The sequence below is a fragment of the Neolamprologus brichardi genome, chromosome 22, assembly GCF_056152115.1.
Source record: "Neolamprologus brichardi isolate AB-2024 chromosome 22, ASM5615211v1, whole genome shotgun sequence".
Taxonomy (NCBI): Eukaryota; Metazoa; Chordata; class Actinopteri; order Cichliformes; family Cichlidae; genus Neolamprologus; species Neolamprologus brichardi.
In genome coordinates this window covers 7,364,148-7,382,302 of record NC_142124.1, presented here as the reverse complement: position 1 = coordinate 7,382,302, position 18,155 = coordinate 7,364,148, and the positions used below count along the sequence as shown (strand labels likewise).

The following is an 18,155-nucleotide window of genomic DNA, read 5'->3' as shown; positions in this document are numbered from 1 at the left end:
CAACTGTTCTCCCATCCTGAGTTAAATTAAAGTCCTACTGTGATGAGGGGCCCAGTTCTAGTCTCGTTCAGGCAGCGTGCACTCATTTAAAAACACTGAATAAAAAAATAATCTTAAAAGTGAGGGGAAAAAGTATATAATGATTTTACCTAGCCAAATAAATAAAAACATAAAGAAAACAAAAAGGAAAAAAAATGGTTAACAAAAGCTTATAATACAGAGGACCAGCCCCGACTATTGAACCTTCTAAAACCACCCGAGCAGCAGCGGGACGATTCGGTGTGTGTGTGTAACAATCTCCTGCCGTAGTTTCGACCCTGACAGCTAAACAACGAAGCGTTTTCTCAGTGGATTTACTGTACAGAAACAGACCATGGAAGAAGATAGCAAAGCAGCATGGTGGACAGCTGTGGACACAGAGTGTGTGTGTGTGTCTGAGAAAAAAGGGTGATGCTTTGCAGGCAGATGGCTGAGAAGCTGCTTCAGATGCTGTTGAGAGATCCTGGTACTGAACTGTGTTGAGATGAATCTGAACCGGTACCATCTGAAGGGGAGAGGAAGAAGAGACAAAAGGTACAGTGAGCTTTAAATTGAAGCTTTACAGCTTTACAGAGCAGTAAACATCAGACAGAGTAATAGAAAATAATCAGTCTGAAATTTGCCATCTTTTATGCGTAGTGCTGCCATCTTGTGTCAGGAGAGAAAAAACAAAATAAAAACACCCGCTCCCCCAAACTTTCTATTTCAAACTATTTATATCAGATTTATGTTTTGTTTTTGTTTTTTTTAAATACACAAGGTAACTCTTAAGATCTTCAGAAACTTCTTAAGGCCTTAAAATCAACTTTGCATCTATTTTAAATCTGCACAAAACAGTAGCTTAAGTTTCAATTTGAGAGTCCTAGACGACTTCCTTCTCGAGTAATCGGATTTACAAACTTTGGTGTCCATGCCGACCGCCCACCCACCCGGCAGGGTGACAACAAAACCATAAGATTTTTACTGCTGAGAGGTACAAATAACATAATATTTTTTGAAAGACTTTTGAAGAACTGATTTAAGGCATTTAAACTTAGAGAATTTTGTGCAGCCTGTCTCAATTTTACCAAATGGCCATCATAAACTTTTCAGGTGAATGAGTTTAACTCCCTACAAGGCATTTTAAGGATTTGTATGAACTAAAAATAACAGAGGTGTTCAAATTTATACAAATATACGATGTTGATGGGGACATCAAGGATGGGACTTAAATAAGGTGTGCTTATTAAAATGTTTCCATGAAATATAAAGATGGTTTTCAAAAATATAAAGACAATTTTAAGAGTTTTAGTTCTTCAGTGTCTGGATTTAAAAAAATAAAATCAAAAAGGTAAAATATAAAAATATATTTCAGTTTTTTTCCTCTCAGCTGGCAGAAAAGCCTGCTATTGACAGTGTCAGTAAAATTACAATAAGAGTTTCCCACCGTGTGCAGAAGCAGCTGTGTGAGAGCGAGCGTGAGGAGGAATGAGGATTGAGTTCAGCTGAGGCTGGATCGACAGCTCTGCAGAGAATAAAAGGAGAGTCTTTATTTAGCGCTGAGTCATAAGGAGAGCGCAGTGTAATTCAACAGAACAAAAGAGGCATACTGAATTAACCGGACCACCTCAGCAGTCGCAGATCAAACTGACTTTAAAGTCGTGTTACAGGCATAGAATCATCACGCAGAGCAGCTACAACTTAGCTGAACAATTAGCAAAGAAAAAAGGGAAGGAAACTCTGCTACCTGTGGTGCTAAAGTTGAAGAGCATCGGCAGTTCTCGTCCACTGGGCAGCCTCGTGTTTGGCTGGCGCAGTTCGTCGAAGAAGGCATGTGCACAGGCCTCTAGCGGGGAGAGGCGCGAGGCTGGCGTGTACTCCAGCAGCCGAGAGCAAAGCGCAATGGCCTCTGGAGGGGTGCGAGGTTTAAACACCTGAGGAAATACGAGAGCTTTTCTTCAAAAGTTCCAACATCTAGCAACACGTTTTGATACTGGCAAGCCATTGGTTAAACATACTGGCAAGCTCCATATGCCAGTATGTTTAACCAGTGTCATGCAATGCAGGGTTTCTTCCATTGTTTAACATCTGAAAGTTAACCCAAAATGACAGACAGGCATTTCTATGCAGGAGTTCTGCATCTACAAAGGCAACAGCAGGCAGCTTTTGAAGTAGAGCCAGCTGCTTTGTAGTAAATTTACAAGAGATTCTTCTCTTGGCTGCATGCTGAGTATATACTTTTTGTATATCTCATTTAATCAAACATTAAAAACACCTCAAGTCCATGTGGCCTCATCCTCACAACCACAGGATTTCTCTTTTTTACTCTAATAAATGTGCACCTAACAGAGGTTTTCCACTCTCCTCCTCCTTAGGTTCTTTTTTAAGGGAAAAGATAAATTATAGGGCTTTAAAATTCAATAAACCTACCAATAAAGATGAGCCTAATGATTGCTTCTGAGTGGCAGCACTTTATGGTTGCACTGGAAGCAGCAGTCGGTACATCAAAAAAAATGATGTCCTAGCTGTAGGTGCCCCGTGCTTTGGTATCTCAGTTTTTCTAACCTGGTGCCATGTCTACGAGTGTGTTACAGCTCTACAGCAACATATAGCAATGCACAGAGAGAGAAGCTGCAACAGCTGGAAAATATGAGACATGCTGGAGAAAACCTCTGTGACTGCTTCATTTCCTGTTTTGACTTCTTCTGCACCAGCGCTGGTGAAAAGGTTGCAACACCTACTGTTTTGGAGAAAACTGTAGCAAGTCCAGAGTGCCACAAACACCAATGTAAATATTCACAGGGCTGCGATGATGTCATGCATACCATTGCAGTAACCATAAACGAGGCTTACAGAGGACGTTGGGCACCCAAACTAAACGAGACTTAAATTAAAAAATACACTTAATGACACCAAAGACCAAATGACTCCTATCCCTGCTACACAACAGTAGCTACCAGTTAAGATACAGAGCTGACTTTACATTTACTTTTAAATGTAAAGCCTTTCATGGACTCGCCGACTATATTACACATCAACTCCCCTTCAAAAACTGAGTCACTGCCCAGGTTCCTCAGGTCAGACTAAAGGAAATTTAGACACCCTGCAGTTGAGGAACTGTTTTGCAAAAGAACCGAGGTTAGCAAATTCTGCATCTACTTTTAAATCATTTCCTAAAACTTACTTTTGCAGAAATGATTCATATTGTCTGAAAAAGTATAAAAGCTGTAACTGCTGGTTTTGCCATTTTCTTTTTAACATTATAAACAACAATAATTCACTTTTTGGGACTGTTACTTGACGTCCAAGTCAGTGCCATCAATATAATTAACAAGAAATCTACCAACATATCACAGTTTTATCAAGTAAATGAAAAATGTTAACTTTTATTTCTCACTTCAGACAAAAGATCGGTCTTATTCACAGAGCACCTGCTTCCAGAGAGCATAGACCTGGAGAAAACTGACTGTGCTGCTGTTATTCGTCCTCAGGTGTTATTTACCTTGGTCCAAGGATGCGCTTTGATCTGAGGGAACTTGAATTCTGTGTAGTTTGGATTCATCTCTCGAATTTGTTCCCTTGTTGGTGTTCCTAATACCTGAGAACAGAAGAGGAGGATAAGACATTTACTTCAAACAGAGTGTTTGCAAGACTACCTTTTAATAGTATAAATGAATGGTGCAGAAAGACTTAAATGAAAAAAACAAAACAAAACAAAACAAACAAAACAACAAACAAACAAAACAACTCACTTTGATAATCTCCACTAGCTGATCCACTCCACTGTCGCCGGGGAATATGGGCTGTCCGAGCAGCAGCTCTGCCAGTACGCAGCCAGCTGACCAGATGTCGATGTTTGCTGTGTAGTCTGTGGCGCCAAAAATCAGCTCCGGGGCGCGGTAGTACCGTGAGCAGATATACGACACATTTGGTTCACCCCGGACAAGCTGCTTTGCGCTGAAGGAAGCACAAGAATCACGTTAAATGGTAACAAAGACGACAGGAAAAAAAAAAAAAAGATAGGAGATCAATATATACCAAACGACTCCCTACTGAGCACTTAGTTGTCTGGAAAATAGTGACACTACTCCTGTAAGATGCCTCTGTTTGCAGATAGTAAGAGGGTCTGAAGTTTTTATATTTCCCCGAGCATCAAAGAGAAATATAGACTCTGAGGACTAACTTCTTTCCTTTACCTTCCCCTTCTGTCAGCAAGCAAAATTTGAAAACAATTTTTATGATATACAAACATTCATAAAGAAATATCATCTTAAAAGAGTATTTGATGACTTTTATAAAATTTGCAATCAGGCCATTTGCTGTTTTGAATTATAGTTTTTATTTCTATCAGACAGATTAACACAACTGGGCAGAGCAAGATTAACACTTTATTACACACCGTATGAGTCCTTTCATTTAACAACATCTTAATTTAACTAATTAAAAATTGTAATTAAAGTCTGATCTTCAATCAAATGCCTGATCATCATCTGCAGATACTGAAGAGGAGATCAGTAATGCAGCTTGAGTGCAGGAGAAAGACTATTCGGAGAGACATGTGTGCTTGTGAAACAGAAAAATAAGCATTTGAATAAAAAAAGAAAAAGAAAAAAAGAATACTACCAAAAATAAAAACAGAGCCGTGTTCCTGATGCTAAACTTGTAGAGTTTTTGCCAGCTGTCATTTCTGGATCTAACATATGACACATGCAATCATACATCACTGTTTAATTCTTCACACTCTGTACAGGGCTTTTCTCAGCACACGTTTACAGCAGTGTGTTACTTTCTGCTTGTTTTATGGTTAACTTCTTTGTATTTTTACAACATTACTCTTTGCTTTTCCTTTGTGAAATATAATGCTCTAATAGCCCTTGACGTGTCCTCGTTTCCAATTAATCACATCCAGCAAACTCCAAGTCTTTCACATGAATGTGCTCATAGCTAGATTAGATGAGTTGAATTGAGGTGACAACCACCTTCATTACCCTGTTCAGACTGTTTGCAGACGTAAAGATAAGGCAAGATAAGGAAAAGATATCCTATGCATGTTGAACTTGATTCATAGAACAGAATCTAAGTGTTAAGCATTAGAAATGCTGTTATTCTTCCCATATTAGATTTCAGAAAAAATATATATACTTAAAAGGCAGATAAATGTAATCCTGCTACTACTGCTAAATTAAGTTCTGATTTGTGTGGAAATTCTTTTGGTTTAGCTCACCTGCCAAAGTCACACAGCTTTAGGACGGCAGTTTCTGGGTCGACGAGCAGGTTTTGGGGCTTGATGTCTCTGTGACACACACCTTGGGAATGGATATAAGCCAGACTGCGAAACAACTGGTACATGTACACCTGTTGGAGGTCAACACAAAATACAAAAATCAGACAACATATAAATAATTTATTAAGAGGCATAAATAGCATAAAGCTTGGTATTTGTACTGGAGACCTTCTGAGGAGATTCTTGAAAACAAGAAGGAAATTCTGAACTTTACAATGTTTGAAGTTTTTGGAGAATAAAAACTTCAACAGAAAAATACTGTGACTTGGACAACATGGAAATGTTTTGGAAGGAAATTAGGGGCAGAATTACCTTCACATATATGATAGGAATAATGCTCTTGGCCTTGTTAAAATGCCTGGCAACCCTGTAGACCGTCTCGGGGACAAAGTCCAGCACGAGGTTGAGGTACACTTCATCCTTCTGCAAAGGATGGAGGGATTGACACAAAGGTAACTGTAGTTAAAGCATTTATGGTTTAAGACAGCTAAGGAAACACACAGACAAGCCTGGCATAACCTCGCACGCTGATACAAAACATTTCCAGTAAGTTACTTCTGCAACATTAAATCAGATTCTATATTTATCAGTAAAAGAAACTAATTGCTTCCCCTTTTTAGGGTTGGGTTATTTTTTAATGCTATATCTGAGCATCTGTATATGTATTATGGACATGCACCATTTCCTTTTATTTATAGTTTCGACATACTGAAACTACTGGGAGTTTAGAGAGGTTTAATTATTTTATGTCATTTTTTTTTTTTTTATAAACCATAGCTTAACTGTTTTACCATCTCTTCTTTCAGCTCTCTTTAGGAGCAGTCTGTACAATGACCCCTTTGTTTTTTTTACCTTCTCGCCACTAGAGTAGAAGAAATAACGTAATCGGACAATGTTGCAGTGGTCCAACTTCCTCATGATCTGTAGTTCCCGATTCTGTACAGACAAACAGACACGAGTCAATGAGGGAAACCAAGTAAACAAAGTGATCACGAAAACTATTAACAAGGAGGGTGAGGGGGGTGCCGTTGATAAGATTATTACAGAAACTAAATTACACGCCTACCTTGAACCTCTTATCCTGCAGAACCTTTTTGATGGCCACCATCTCCTGTGTGTCGATGAGGCGAGCTTGGTACACCACACCAAACGACCCATTGCCAATGACCTGCAAGGTTTTAACAGGAGAGTCAGACTGAAGGACAGCCCATCAGGTGATCAACCACAAACGTTTATTTAATTTCCTGAAAGCTGCAGCTGCTGGTGTTTCCATTTTTTTAACAGTAATAAATTGGCTCTGTCCATCTTTGACTGATAGTCTGATTTTTTCTGAAAGTGTTTTTCAAGCCTACAGCGCATATGATGACTCTTCAGTGGAGATCTGTCACTCTAACAACCATGAAATTTCAATTACAAAATGGCAACTTATCCAAACAATCTTCCTTTTTTTGTTAGTCCTAACTCAGCCTATTCTTATAAAACTAATGAAGTATTTTCTCATGCCTAAACCTAGCGATTTATGGTGTCCAACCAAATTCCATTAGTAATCTAACAGAAGTTTACCCATGTGAAGTGTTAAGGGTCTCATGTGGGACTTCTGTGAAATAACTATGTGGACATATGTAGAAAATTTGTTTATAAAAATAAATAAGAGGGAAAATTAATGATCAAGAAAATGTATTAATAGATTAAATCTTGTGACTGTTTCACAAAAGATAGATGGATAGTCAGACATGAGCACAGAAACAGTTTATGAATAAATCAAAATTATTTGGCAATTTTACATCCTTTGGTATTAAAATTACAGGTATTAAAGATGGTGATTAAGCACAGTGAGATGTTTGTAGTCAGATTTTGTTTCTGCTTAAGACTCTTGCCAAATTATACAAATATAATGATAACGTTCCACTGCTGCAGGCATCAGACAAGTTAAGTATTTCTGATAAGCCTAAACGACGATTTTATTGGCTTTGTGATAAAAGTGTGATAAATCTGAATTTACACACACCTACAGAGCCATTAAGTAATCTCAAAAGTGATAACAGCTTGGCTCAGTGCAACACTCTTCTTTATGTAGTTTCAAGCTACAGTTGACACAGTTATGTCATTTTTTCCAAAGACACAAGCAAAAGAATGTGCGCCTTTAAAATCATGCATTTTTATGGCTTGGCAGAATAATTATGGAAATATCAGCATTGATCAATACCCTTATTAATTCCACATGCAGTGATTAAAGTTTCAAATAACGTTTGAGTTATCCCTGTGAGCCAAAAGCTCAGGATTCAGATTATTCCACTGGTAGCTCTATAGGATGGGTGTCAAACTCAAGTCCTTGAGGGCCGGTGTCCTGAAACTTCGTGCTGAGGTGGTGATGTTACAGTAGCTCATGAGTGAATGAACATGGTGCAATTAAAGTACTTTTAGGAGTACATTTTTCCAAACACATGTATTTTAATTTACTTGAGTTAGGTTAGGGGTTGCCACCTCAGCATGCAGTCAAGTTCTATAGTTTTGCCAATGACCTATTAATTTTATTCCGTTGTGTTGCAGCAGGGACACATTTAAAAGTTTCAGGACACTGGCTCTCAAGGACTAAAAACTGTGGTGTTTAAAAACTCATGAAAACTAACTCATCAAAAACTAATCACAAGAATCCAATAAAAATATAAAGTTGGAAATAAGAATGACAGATCCCATTTAACGTCTTTAACGCCCTTGTCATACCAAACGAGGGCAGTTTTTGCTGAGATTACATACAAAGTTTATGCACGATTTGGTTTGCCAAAAATTTCTGTTAGACAATAAGAAAAGTGGAAATCTGTGTGGGTTGAAAATATTTCAGCTTCAGTGAAAAATCTGCTTTATGCTGTATCATGATGACCCATCAGCTGAAACTCTCCCACAGACTGGATGTTTTGGTGGCGTCACCAACAATGCCAAATGGAGGACACGCGCACTGTACTCGCCAACTGTTTGAGTCAACTTCAGTTTCACATTGTTACAAACTACATAAACTATAAATTCATTTTGCTCTTGGAGAAAAGGGGGGAGAAACCTGGATGCTACTAAGAAGCAGTCAGAAGTCCTTAAAAGTGGTTTGATTTTGATACATTTTCTTTTAGTTTCAAGAAAACTGAAATTGTGTTGTTCTGATTTTTAAAAAGCAAAAAGAAACCAAAGAAGATGTATACACATTTGGTTCTGCACAAGTGTGTTTGGTCTCTACTTGCTACATAGACTGGGGCTTTACATGTGCTGTTCACAACTGTGCGTTTAATATGCAGCAACTAAGTAAAACCATCCTCAACAGACAAAACTAAAATGAGGAGAAGACTTGGAAAAAGAAAGTTGTAATTTCATAGAGCTTCAGTTTTGCTTTCTTTCTCACCTTGATGTCAGTGTAGGAGACTTCCTGTGGGCGGTCCGGTCCCTGACCCGGTGTGGCCACGACCGTTGTCACCTTCCCGCTGTCTCCTAGGAAACAAGCAGGAAGAGGCATGTTAAAAATTGTAGCTATTGTGAGGTTAACTATGCTGCAGACCACAGAACAATTATAAGGAGGTTTTAAATGTCCTGTTGTCCCTCTGGCTCGTTTCTATGAGACTTAAAGACATGAAAGAGCTTTAGGATACAAACTAAACAGCACTCCTGACATTCAACTGACTGCCAACAGCCTTTACATCTGGGCTGTCTCTCCACTGGCCGCGTGATTATTTAGGTTAATGACAGCCTGTGAATGATTGTCAACTTTACAAAACCCTCCAAGGAAGAAGGAGCGAAAGACAGCGTTCATATTCAAGACGCTGTGACTAATTGAAGTGGGGATGGACCCAAAAATAGGCCAGCCACTTTCTTTGTCTTCATAAATTTTTTTAAGTCATAACAGCCTAACATAAAAGGATTATTTTTGTAGCATCATCAGCCATATATTAGCCTCCAGTATAATGGGAAGACTGTAGCATTTCACTCAATTATTGTTTAACTGAAATGGAGGAAATATACTTTTCTGCCATTAACATTTTCACACGTGATCTTCAGATTGAGGTTCAATTACCCAGACATCTAACCTACCCGAATGGTTCAATCATTAAGGTGGTGACTTTGGTTTGCACACATGATTTCATGTTTTTCCCATCACCTCGTTTCCTGTCAGCTAGATGTTCGCTCACTAAAGCCCGTTTTTTTCACTAGCACCTACTTCACTCGACTGTTTTTAGGGTTTTCCATTGGGTGGTAGTACAACCTGGTACCAGTTACTTTTTTAGTACCTACTCAAACGGATTTCCAAGTGAGCGGAGTCGAGCTGAAAATGTGCCATCAACAGACTGCACGCCACTGATTGGCCAGGGGGTGACGTTAGTCAAAGAGTCATGAGGGCAACTTTCAGGAATAAAACCAGTCATTTGTGGAAACCTGGAAATGATGAAAACGGCTACACACAAGTGCCCTCCATTTTTGTGTTTGTTTTGCATAAAAATGTCACAGGACCTTGCTATAATACCACCACCCACATTGAGGTAGCAATCAATTATAATGGAAAACAATCGAAACTCAGTCGAGTCATATAGAGTAGGTGCTGGTGGAAAAGAGGCTATTTTTTGCATGTAAAAATGATCCTGAGAACAGAAATCCAGCATACGTGGCTGAAACAGTGACTCTCTCTCTCAGGTCAAAGCTGGTCGAGGTGTGAAAGCAAAAACTGAATCACAGACCGAAGGACGGTGACATTCTTCCGATGAGCCCCAGTCTCTTACAAAGAAAGAAATATCAATCAGAATACTGCAAAAAAGAAATTAAATGCATGGGTTGTTCTCTATCAGATAAGGCATGCCTTGGAGTTGAGAAAAGTGTAAAGCATCTCCAACATTGGCCCAATTTCCTTTCACATCTATTTTTCACCAACAAGGTTTCTAAGTGTCAAAATGTTTGCCCTGATAAATTAGCATTTACACTTCAATCAATCATCAACAACAAAAAAAAAACAGATAAAAGTAAAAAATTTAAAAAAGGGGGGGGATACACACACAAAACGTTTCCTCAACAGTCCAAGTAGAATCATAGTTTAGAAGTACTAATTCTCATAGGAAGATATGCCTCGTTCAGAAGAGTCACTGTCCTGTATATGAAAATTTGGACATCATACGTTGTTCCTGTCAACTAGTTCTGAAATTTCAAGCATAGACCAAAGTAGTTTTGGGTTTCCACCAAATGAAAATCACCATTACTGTGTTTTCAGTGGGGTTTACTAAACTCAAGATTAAAAATGTCATTTTTGTTTGGCAAATTGACGGGTCTTAGTTTTGAGTATATGTGGATCAATCATGCCTTTATGCAATACCCTTAAAGACTCATTTGAGCCTGGAAAAACCTCGAATAAACTGCATCAGCAGGTTTCCCAGACATGGATTAGGCCTAGGCCCAGTCTAAACGAAAAACTCAATGAAAACCTGTGTTGATGGTCTGCGATTAGGCTTAATCTATGTCTGAACCTTGATCAGATTCCCATTTCTCTGTGTGGCCATTGGTTAAACTTAATATGACAACCCTGCTTTAACTTTAAATTTAATTTTCCTGTGTTATCTGTGCAGTTTAAATAATGGGGCAACACTGTCATGTAGCTATGATGGTTCTGTGTCACTACCACTCTATGTCCACACACTTAATGCTCTGTTTACCAAACAAGACAATGCACTTATTGATATTGTTCTCGTTCACACAGAACTGCATACCCTAGTGTTCCTGCATGTCTGTGTCCACACAGCAAACTGTCCTGGTTATCCAAACGACATGATGGCGGTATCTGTTACAGCTGAAACCGTGAGGCCTGCAGCGTGACCGTGTCAGTGGGTTCTCTACTTCATTGACTGGGTTCAAGCTCTGAACCCTGATGAACACACTCACTTGTCCAGGTTAAAAGTAGGGCAACTGTCTTAGATGCTGCTTTTTTTTCCTTCTGCTGCTGTTTATTTTTTATAGCATGAAAAATAATTTCCACGGGCTTGTAACTTGCTCGAGGCTGATAATCTATCATGATAAAGATGAAGCCTTTTCTCCGTCTTCGTCAGAGTTCCTGATTTATCACCGCTTCACGGTTCAGTGTATTCATACCAGCGCTGCATTGTGTGTCACCGCTTGGCTTCCTGTCTTTCACCTGACATTCACAGACGGGAAACACGCGTCTCCAGGAGGAAATAATCCCTGCATGCATGCCATTATTCAAACTCTGTCACACCAACACCAATTCAGCTCCAGTTTTTTTAAAAGGCTGATACATTGTAGCCAGATCAAAAAATGCGTGTTGCATCTACTCCTCCTAACCTTCAAGTCAAATTAATAATGACCTCAGCTGAACATTTATCTCCTACTGGGATATTTCTAATCAAAAAATGTTTCTTAACAGGAATTTGGTTGTATATTTATACGTTGTATTTTTCTGCAAGTGGCTCATTGTTGTGGCAAGGAAAATGAACACTTGTATGCAAGTCCCGACAATAAACACTCTGATTTTATTGTAATTTCCCACCCATAATCCTTATATATGATAATATGACTAACAGACCTAGAACAAGATTTACTGCTGCAGAACTCTTGATTTTGAATGTTTCTCTGCAAATATTTTAAATACGACACATCTAAAAACCATGTGTTTGTTTAGACTTGCTCTGAAACAGAAGCACAACAGAGGATAAAAGGCTGGTGTTAAAATAATAAGGGCACACTGTACCCACCTTAAGTGTTCCTTTTCTAGTATTACTGACGCAAATAGATTTAGTAATGTAGTTGGTAATGGTGCATCACAAGTTTCCCCTCATGTTACTTGCGGAAATAGAGTTGTGCTAGAAACCTACAAATATTCGCAGCCAGTGGAAAAGTAAGCTGGAATCAAAACATAATGTCAGCATTAACCACCGAGTGTTAAGCTTCTATTCAGTTCTCTCCTTTTTTTCCTGTCTGTCTGAAAACCCGACGTGAACCATTCATCTCCAGCTGCTTTTAAATGCCATCAATAAGCTCGCCCCTCGTTCCTTTTTGAAAATTTTACACCACAGTTGAAACAGAACTTGAGTAAACAAGGATTCATATGCACACAGAAAACCATCCACTCACTGTGCATCGCTTTGAAACTGATGATGATCACTTGTGGAAATCACAAGGTCCATCTTGTCTCGTAAGCCTCTACCTTATTTACCACTAGGTCTTATGACAAATATGACATTTGACACTTTCACTGGTAGCCCCTTCAGTCATTTGCTGTAAGTTGAGAAAAGTTTATCTCAGGTCCCGCCCACTTTTGCGTTGCCAAATATGTACATTCTGTGATCTCTGGTCGCTACAGTGCAGCAAATCACTTCTGGTGTGGACACAGTTTAATTGAATGGAAGATAATGTCACACCTTTTAAACTTTGAAAACAAAATGTAAATACACTGAAGTCCCATACAGAATAAAATGGGCACCATAAATAAGCGTACATGGTAATTTATAAGCCAAATAATTTAGTCAGCTGAGGGTTACACTATGCAAGAAGAAGTCTGAATTGCCACACTTAAGCAGCAGGTTTCTGTGTTAATATCTTTACACACAAGAAACAAACTGCACTTAGATGAACTCCACACTTTAAAGCAAAGTAGTTCAGGAGAATTAAGTTTACCTTATTAATATGCAGTTTAATGCAGCAGCATCTTCCAAAAAATCTAACCAGGGCATCTGCTCTGTGGGGAGAACTGCTGGTGGAAGAAAGGCTTCTATTGTTTTAGAGTATAGCACTCATGTTATGTTTAACATGTACATTAAAAAAAAAAAAAACATGTCCACTTCCCGGTACACTGAGGTTACATCTGTGAGTAAACTGTAAGCTGATTTACATCAACTTTACATAAAATCAATGTAGCTGTTACCAACCTTGTGATACCCTCAAGCCTGAGGTGATCACATGATTGTATCAGAAACGCCTCTGCAGTGTTTCACAGAAGAGATAATGACTCACACATTTCCTACTTTATCAAACTGACCGTCTGACACTGAGCTGTCCGTTTTCTAAAGCTTGTCCAGGTCACAGGTAGAGTGACCTAATCCTAACAAAATAAATATCTGTGTGGAGCAGATTAAAAAAAATGTTTTAAATTTGTGTTACTGGGAATTATGCACTCGTTTATTAACAACATTAGTATTTAACAATGTTTCAAAGGGTAGGAACACGCATGAATGCTGTTGAATAAGTTAACAGACTTATTCAACAGCAAGGCCTATTCTAAGCCAGGAAAAACCTGCTACTGTTAAAAGACAGCCTGAAATACTGATATTGTTAACCTAAACAAAAGCTTCACAGTTACAGGTGTGGCATCATTCGTGTGAAGGACAAACATCCAGGATTTAATTTAATTGCAATTTTAATTAATTGCAATTTTCCCCAACTTGCTTGCTAAGAATAAGCAGTAAGCATAAATGAAAATAGATAACTCTTTCTCAAGAACTGAAGAAGCTTCTCGGATGAGAGGTGAAACGTCTTCAAGCAACTTAAAGAAGTCCAGACGCTTTTCTTTGCAAGCTCCTTTGATAACTCTTTCTCAGTTTTACCGATGAATAAACACATTTCAAACATCACAACCTTTACTTGGAAGGCGAACGGTCTCTTGCCCCTGACTTGTGTCCTACATGTTCAACCTCCACTGCACAGGTATGATGCTCTGAATTTTATATATTACATTGCAAAAGTGACAGGTCAAGTCCTCATATCATTCATCCAGCATTGACATCGGATTTCCATGAGCACGAAACTAGAAGTTAGATCCTCAACTGTATTTTGCATTATAAAACTTCAAACACTGCAAAGGAATTACACTTTATGCATGAAGCAGACCTGAGATAAATCCTGGTGCACAGACCACACAAAAAAAAAAAAAAAAACAGGAAAAGAGAACAACTTCCTGGATGCAGCGGTGACAGCAGCTGACAAGGTAATTATACAACGATGTGAAGAAATGTTCTGCTTCATGGAAGCAAGACCTGTTTCCTCTCTTTTGAATAGAACAACTCTACAATACACATACAAAAAATTAAATTCACTGTCAAGCATCCCATAATATTAGCATCAATTCTGATGCTGGTACTCTAATTTCCAAGAGAGAAATATTTTAGTGATTATATAAGTATTAATAACAGCGTATTTCAGCAAAAATGTAATCGTAGAGGATTACTGTACACAGCACGTCTTTAGTCCTCCTCCTTCACTTCAAAGACATGTCAGGGCTTGTCAGCTCAGGAGGTACATTCACACAGGGCCTTAATGCAGAAAACTAAGGTTTTCAGGACATCTCCACACCAATTAAAACTATTTTGGCAGGTAACCAGGTGGGTAAGCAACCTGTTATTTAATCTATGTAAGCTATAAGGAGGTGCATTTTTCTTCATTGTTTAATACACAGTGAAGTAAAAATGTCATCTTTAAGAGTTACCAACAACAAGTACCATATTCAGAGCAAAGGACTGAAATTAGACCACTTTATAACATCAAGGAAATGCCTCAACATTACATGTCTTCCAGTCTTTATACAGACAGATCCATTGAAAAACAAGCCAATGCCTTAGAGATTTAGGTGGGGACTTTGACTCAGGCTACGTTCACACTAGCCCGGATAGATTTGAAAACAGCGTTTTCGTCTGAAAAAACGCTCCAAGTCCACACTAGCGTTTTCAGTTGTTTACACAGACTTGTGCGTCCACGTTGAAACAACAGAAAACGCCTACGTTCCAGTACTGCGCATGCGTGAAGCGCAAGAAGATTCGGCCTGCCTCATTTCTGTCAGCCGTTTATTTACTTTCCGGCTCGTTGAAACGTCGCGGCAAAATGTCGAGGAAAAGCACCGAGTTTTTCAAATGGACTAACAATGAGGTGGAGATGTTGCTGCAAGTAACACAAAAGTACAAAGTTGCAAAAGCGAGTGATAATTAAAGAATTTGAAGAAAAGCTATCTGAAGCATGTACAAACTGATATTAATGTTTAATAGGGCTGTCAAAATTGAGAGCAAATAAAACAACTGCTGTATAATACCCTCCGCTATCTTTGTTTAATTAGTCACATGAGTGCATCACATAACTAAAATGCGTCATCGTTTTCGAAAGTCTGCGTTTTCACTGTCCACACTGCGATGCAAACGCACCGTCTTCAAATATATTCGTTTTCGAGAGCGTTTGCAAAACGCTGCGTTTTTCCTTGGGGAAGGCGCCGTCCCGGTGTGGATGGGAGGCCAAAACGGAGAGAAAATGATGCGTTTTCAAAATGCATTAGTGTGGACGCAGCCTCAGATCTGAACTTTTCTCATGTGAGATTTATCTCCAGATCTGCCATTTATCTCCTTAAAAATGCCACAAAAGTGAAACCATTTCTTTATCTCTCCGAGTGACCAAGCTTTTAAAGCAGGCTTGAAAAATGCTCAGCTATCAAGTCTTTGAAAAAACAGCAGCCTGAGTGCTTATCTGGACAAGATGGATGGGACGCATTAAGGCCCTACACGGTCTTTTGCTGCACAAATCCAGGAGTTTTCCAGCAAAAAACAAAAAAAGTGTTGGCTTTCTACCTAAAGAAAGATCAGCAGGATTATGATTTCAAAGTTGTTGGTTTTTTTTTTATTTATTCTTGTTAGTGGTGTTTAATGTACCCAATCCTAAAATCCACAAAAAGAGATGAAAATGTTTAGACTTTAGCAAGGCAACACAGATTCTGTGCCTTGCATATACTGGAAGAAATTGTGATTATATTTGCAGTCATCACTGCCTCAAAGGTCCATTTTTAGCCAGAAAAAAGCCCTAATGTGTCTTATATGCTCTCAGAGTATACGCCATTATACCAGGTGGGGCAGCTTTTTACTTTTTATGCTTCAAATCACAGGAACAATCACTGAAATAGAAAATCTAAAACCGTCCTCTTCAGCCTGGCTTGTGATTAAGTATGATTTATAGACATAGCTTACCACTTTTTAAATTGGCTTTGCTGCATCTAGTTTTCAAAATGTAATTAATGTTAAATCCCTTTCAAATATTTATCCGGCGTTACCTTCCTGTGTTCCCTTCTCCTTTTGAAAAGGCATGTATGGTTTAAAATAAATAAAATAAGTTATTGTATTTTATTCTGTTTGGTTTTATAATTTACTCTCTACTTTTTATTTAATTTGTTTTATTTTTTATAGGCTTGTCAGTCATCTGTGAAGCACTACAATTCAACTTTGCATTGACTAAGCTCCATGTCCAAGTTTAATTTTAATCCCCCAAATCACTTCATTCCCTCACGTGTCAACGTTGCTCCTGGTTCACTGTGGTCTGCTGGGAGTGAGGCTGACTATACAATTAAGCATAACAGAGGTTTAGGTGGGTTTTTTTATTATTATTATTATTATTATTTCTGATGAACAAAAATGGATTAAAGCTGGAGTATTTTCACCCAACTTACAAAAAGAACTTAAAAAAAAAAATCACAGTCCTGGTGATATATTCAGGAAAATCCTACTGAAATAAATTCTGCCTCCAGGTATAGCTTGCAGGTTGCTCAAACATGACAAAAAACACCTGATCAACCATTCAAAAGAATATCTTTAAACTGCCAAAGGCAACATTTGGTAGGACATCAGTCTGTGTTGTTCTGCTGCAGAGAAACTAGGGGTCACATGGCTTTGAACTGGAGATGACCTCCCTTTTGGGCTCTAATATCAAGAGACGCGGCAGTGGCTGCAAATGGATGATAAGGTTTGGATTAACACACACACATAGATCTCTGCTTACGCCCGCTACTACAGTGATAAAAGGGCATACTATTATTTCTCCTCAGACAGAGGAAACCCACTCCTTGGGCTCTGCTGTTGGACGTGGATCACTTGCATCCTCCAGGCGTCGGCCACCTGCTGCTAAGCTTCTTTTTTTTAACACTACCCCGCAGGTGACCTTGGTGAATATGCAACTTTTCCGCCCTGACCCTCCACCAGTGGATTCAGACTGTTAGCTAATGGCACTCTCAGCTACACCTACAAAAGACCCTTCAATGGAGCACTCAACTTGGGGTATTACAGTCTAGCTTGGTCACAAAGAACAACGGAGCTGATTTAACAGCTCAGCAGCCACAATGACCACAATAAAAAATCCAACCCACTTGCAGTTTTTAAATACATATTAGTTAGTTACTTCAAATCTTTAATGTGCTTTAGTTTTGGTCGGTTAAAATGATGACATGTGAAACAGTCTTGACACCAGACGGGGTGAAAAGAGCCATCGGCCGGACAGGGAACTAGTAATGTACAAAACAAGTGGCTAACGTTAGCAGGCTAGTAACCTTGCTAGCCAGTTCGCGGAGAAATAACGACTTTCCTCTGCGCTGTGACACATAACGACGGTGTGTAGTTTTTAGTTTGTAACTTGTAATATGATATATTGATTCAGCACAATCTGATAAGGAGTTAGTAGATAATTACAACTTACTGGCAAGCTTAAGGTTGGAGCATCCTGACGAGCTGCTACCGGAGGCCTGCGAGACCCCGGTCTTTCCTGTGCTGCTCCCCACGGCAGCGGCTGATCCGGCGGACGCAGCAGCGGCTCCTGGAACACCTGGCGGCTCAGCAAACGAGCTGGTCCTGGGCCGCCCGCTGCCGCTCATATCTCTGTGCAGGGGTCAGGGTTGTTGTTTCACCGTTTTTTCAGCTAAACCACTATTACTTATGAACAACCGGCAACGAACAATCACACCAAAGACACACCAAGAAACACCGCTCCCGTTGCCGCCGGCTGTCTGGGCTTATAGCTGTTGCTAGACACCTAGAAACGGACCGCACGCAATGACACCTGGGAGATGGAGTTAGAGCCAACCGCT

General features: G+C 39.2%; 1 protein-coding gene across 1 annotated transcript; it reads right to left on the bottom strand.

Moving 5' to 3' along the window:
• Nucleotides 1-337: 337 nt before the first annotated feature.
• Nucleotides 338-18,124, bottom strand: LOC102777183 (glycogen synthase kinase-3 beta-like). Its single transcript, XM_006794439.3, has 11 exons — nt 17,768-18,124; nt 8,691-8,776; nt 6,369-6,470; nt 6,155-6,238; nt 5,615-5,725; nt 5,243-5,373; nt 3,771-3,975; nt 3,521-3,616; nt 1,766-1,952; nt 1,466-1,543; nt 338-544 (listed from the first exon to the last, which is right to left on the bottom strand). The coding sequence occupies exons 1-11, from the start codon at nt 17,940-17,942 to the stop codon at nt 483-485; spliced, it is 1,317 nt and encodes a 438-aa protein (XP_006794502.1). The 5' UTR covers nt 17,943-18,124; the 3' UTR covers nt 338-482.
• Nucleotides 18,125-18,155: the final 31 nt, after the last annotated feature.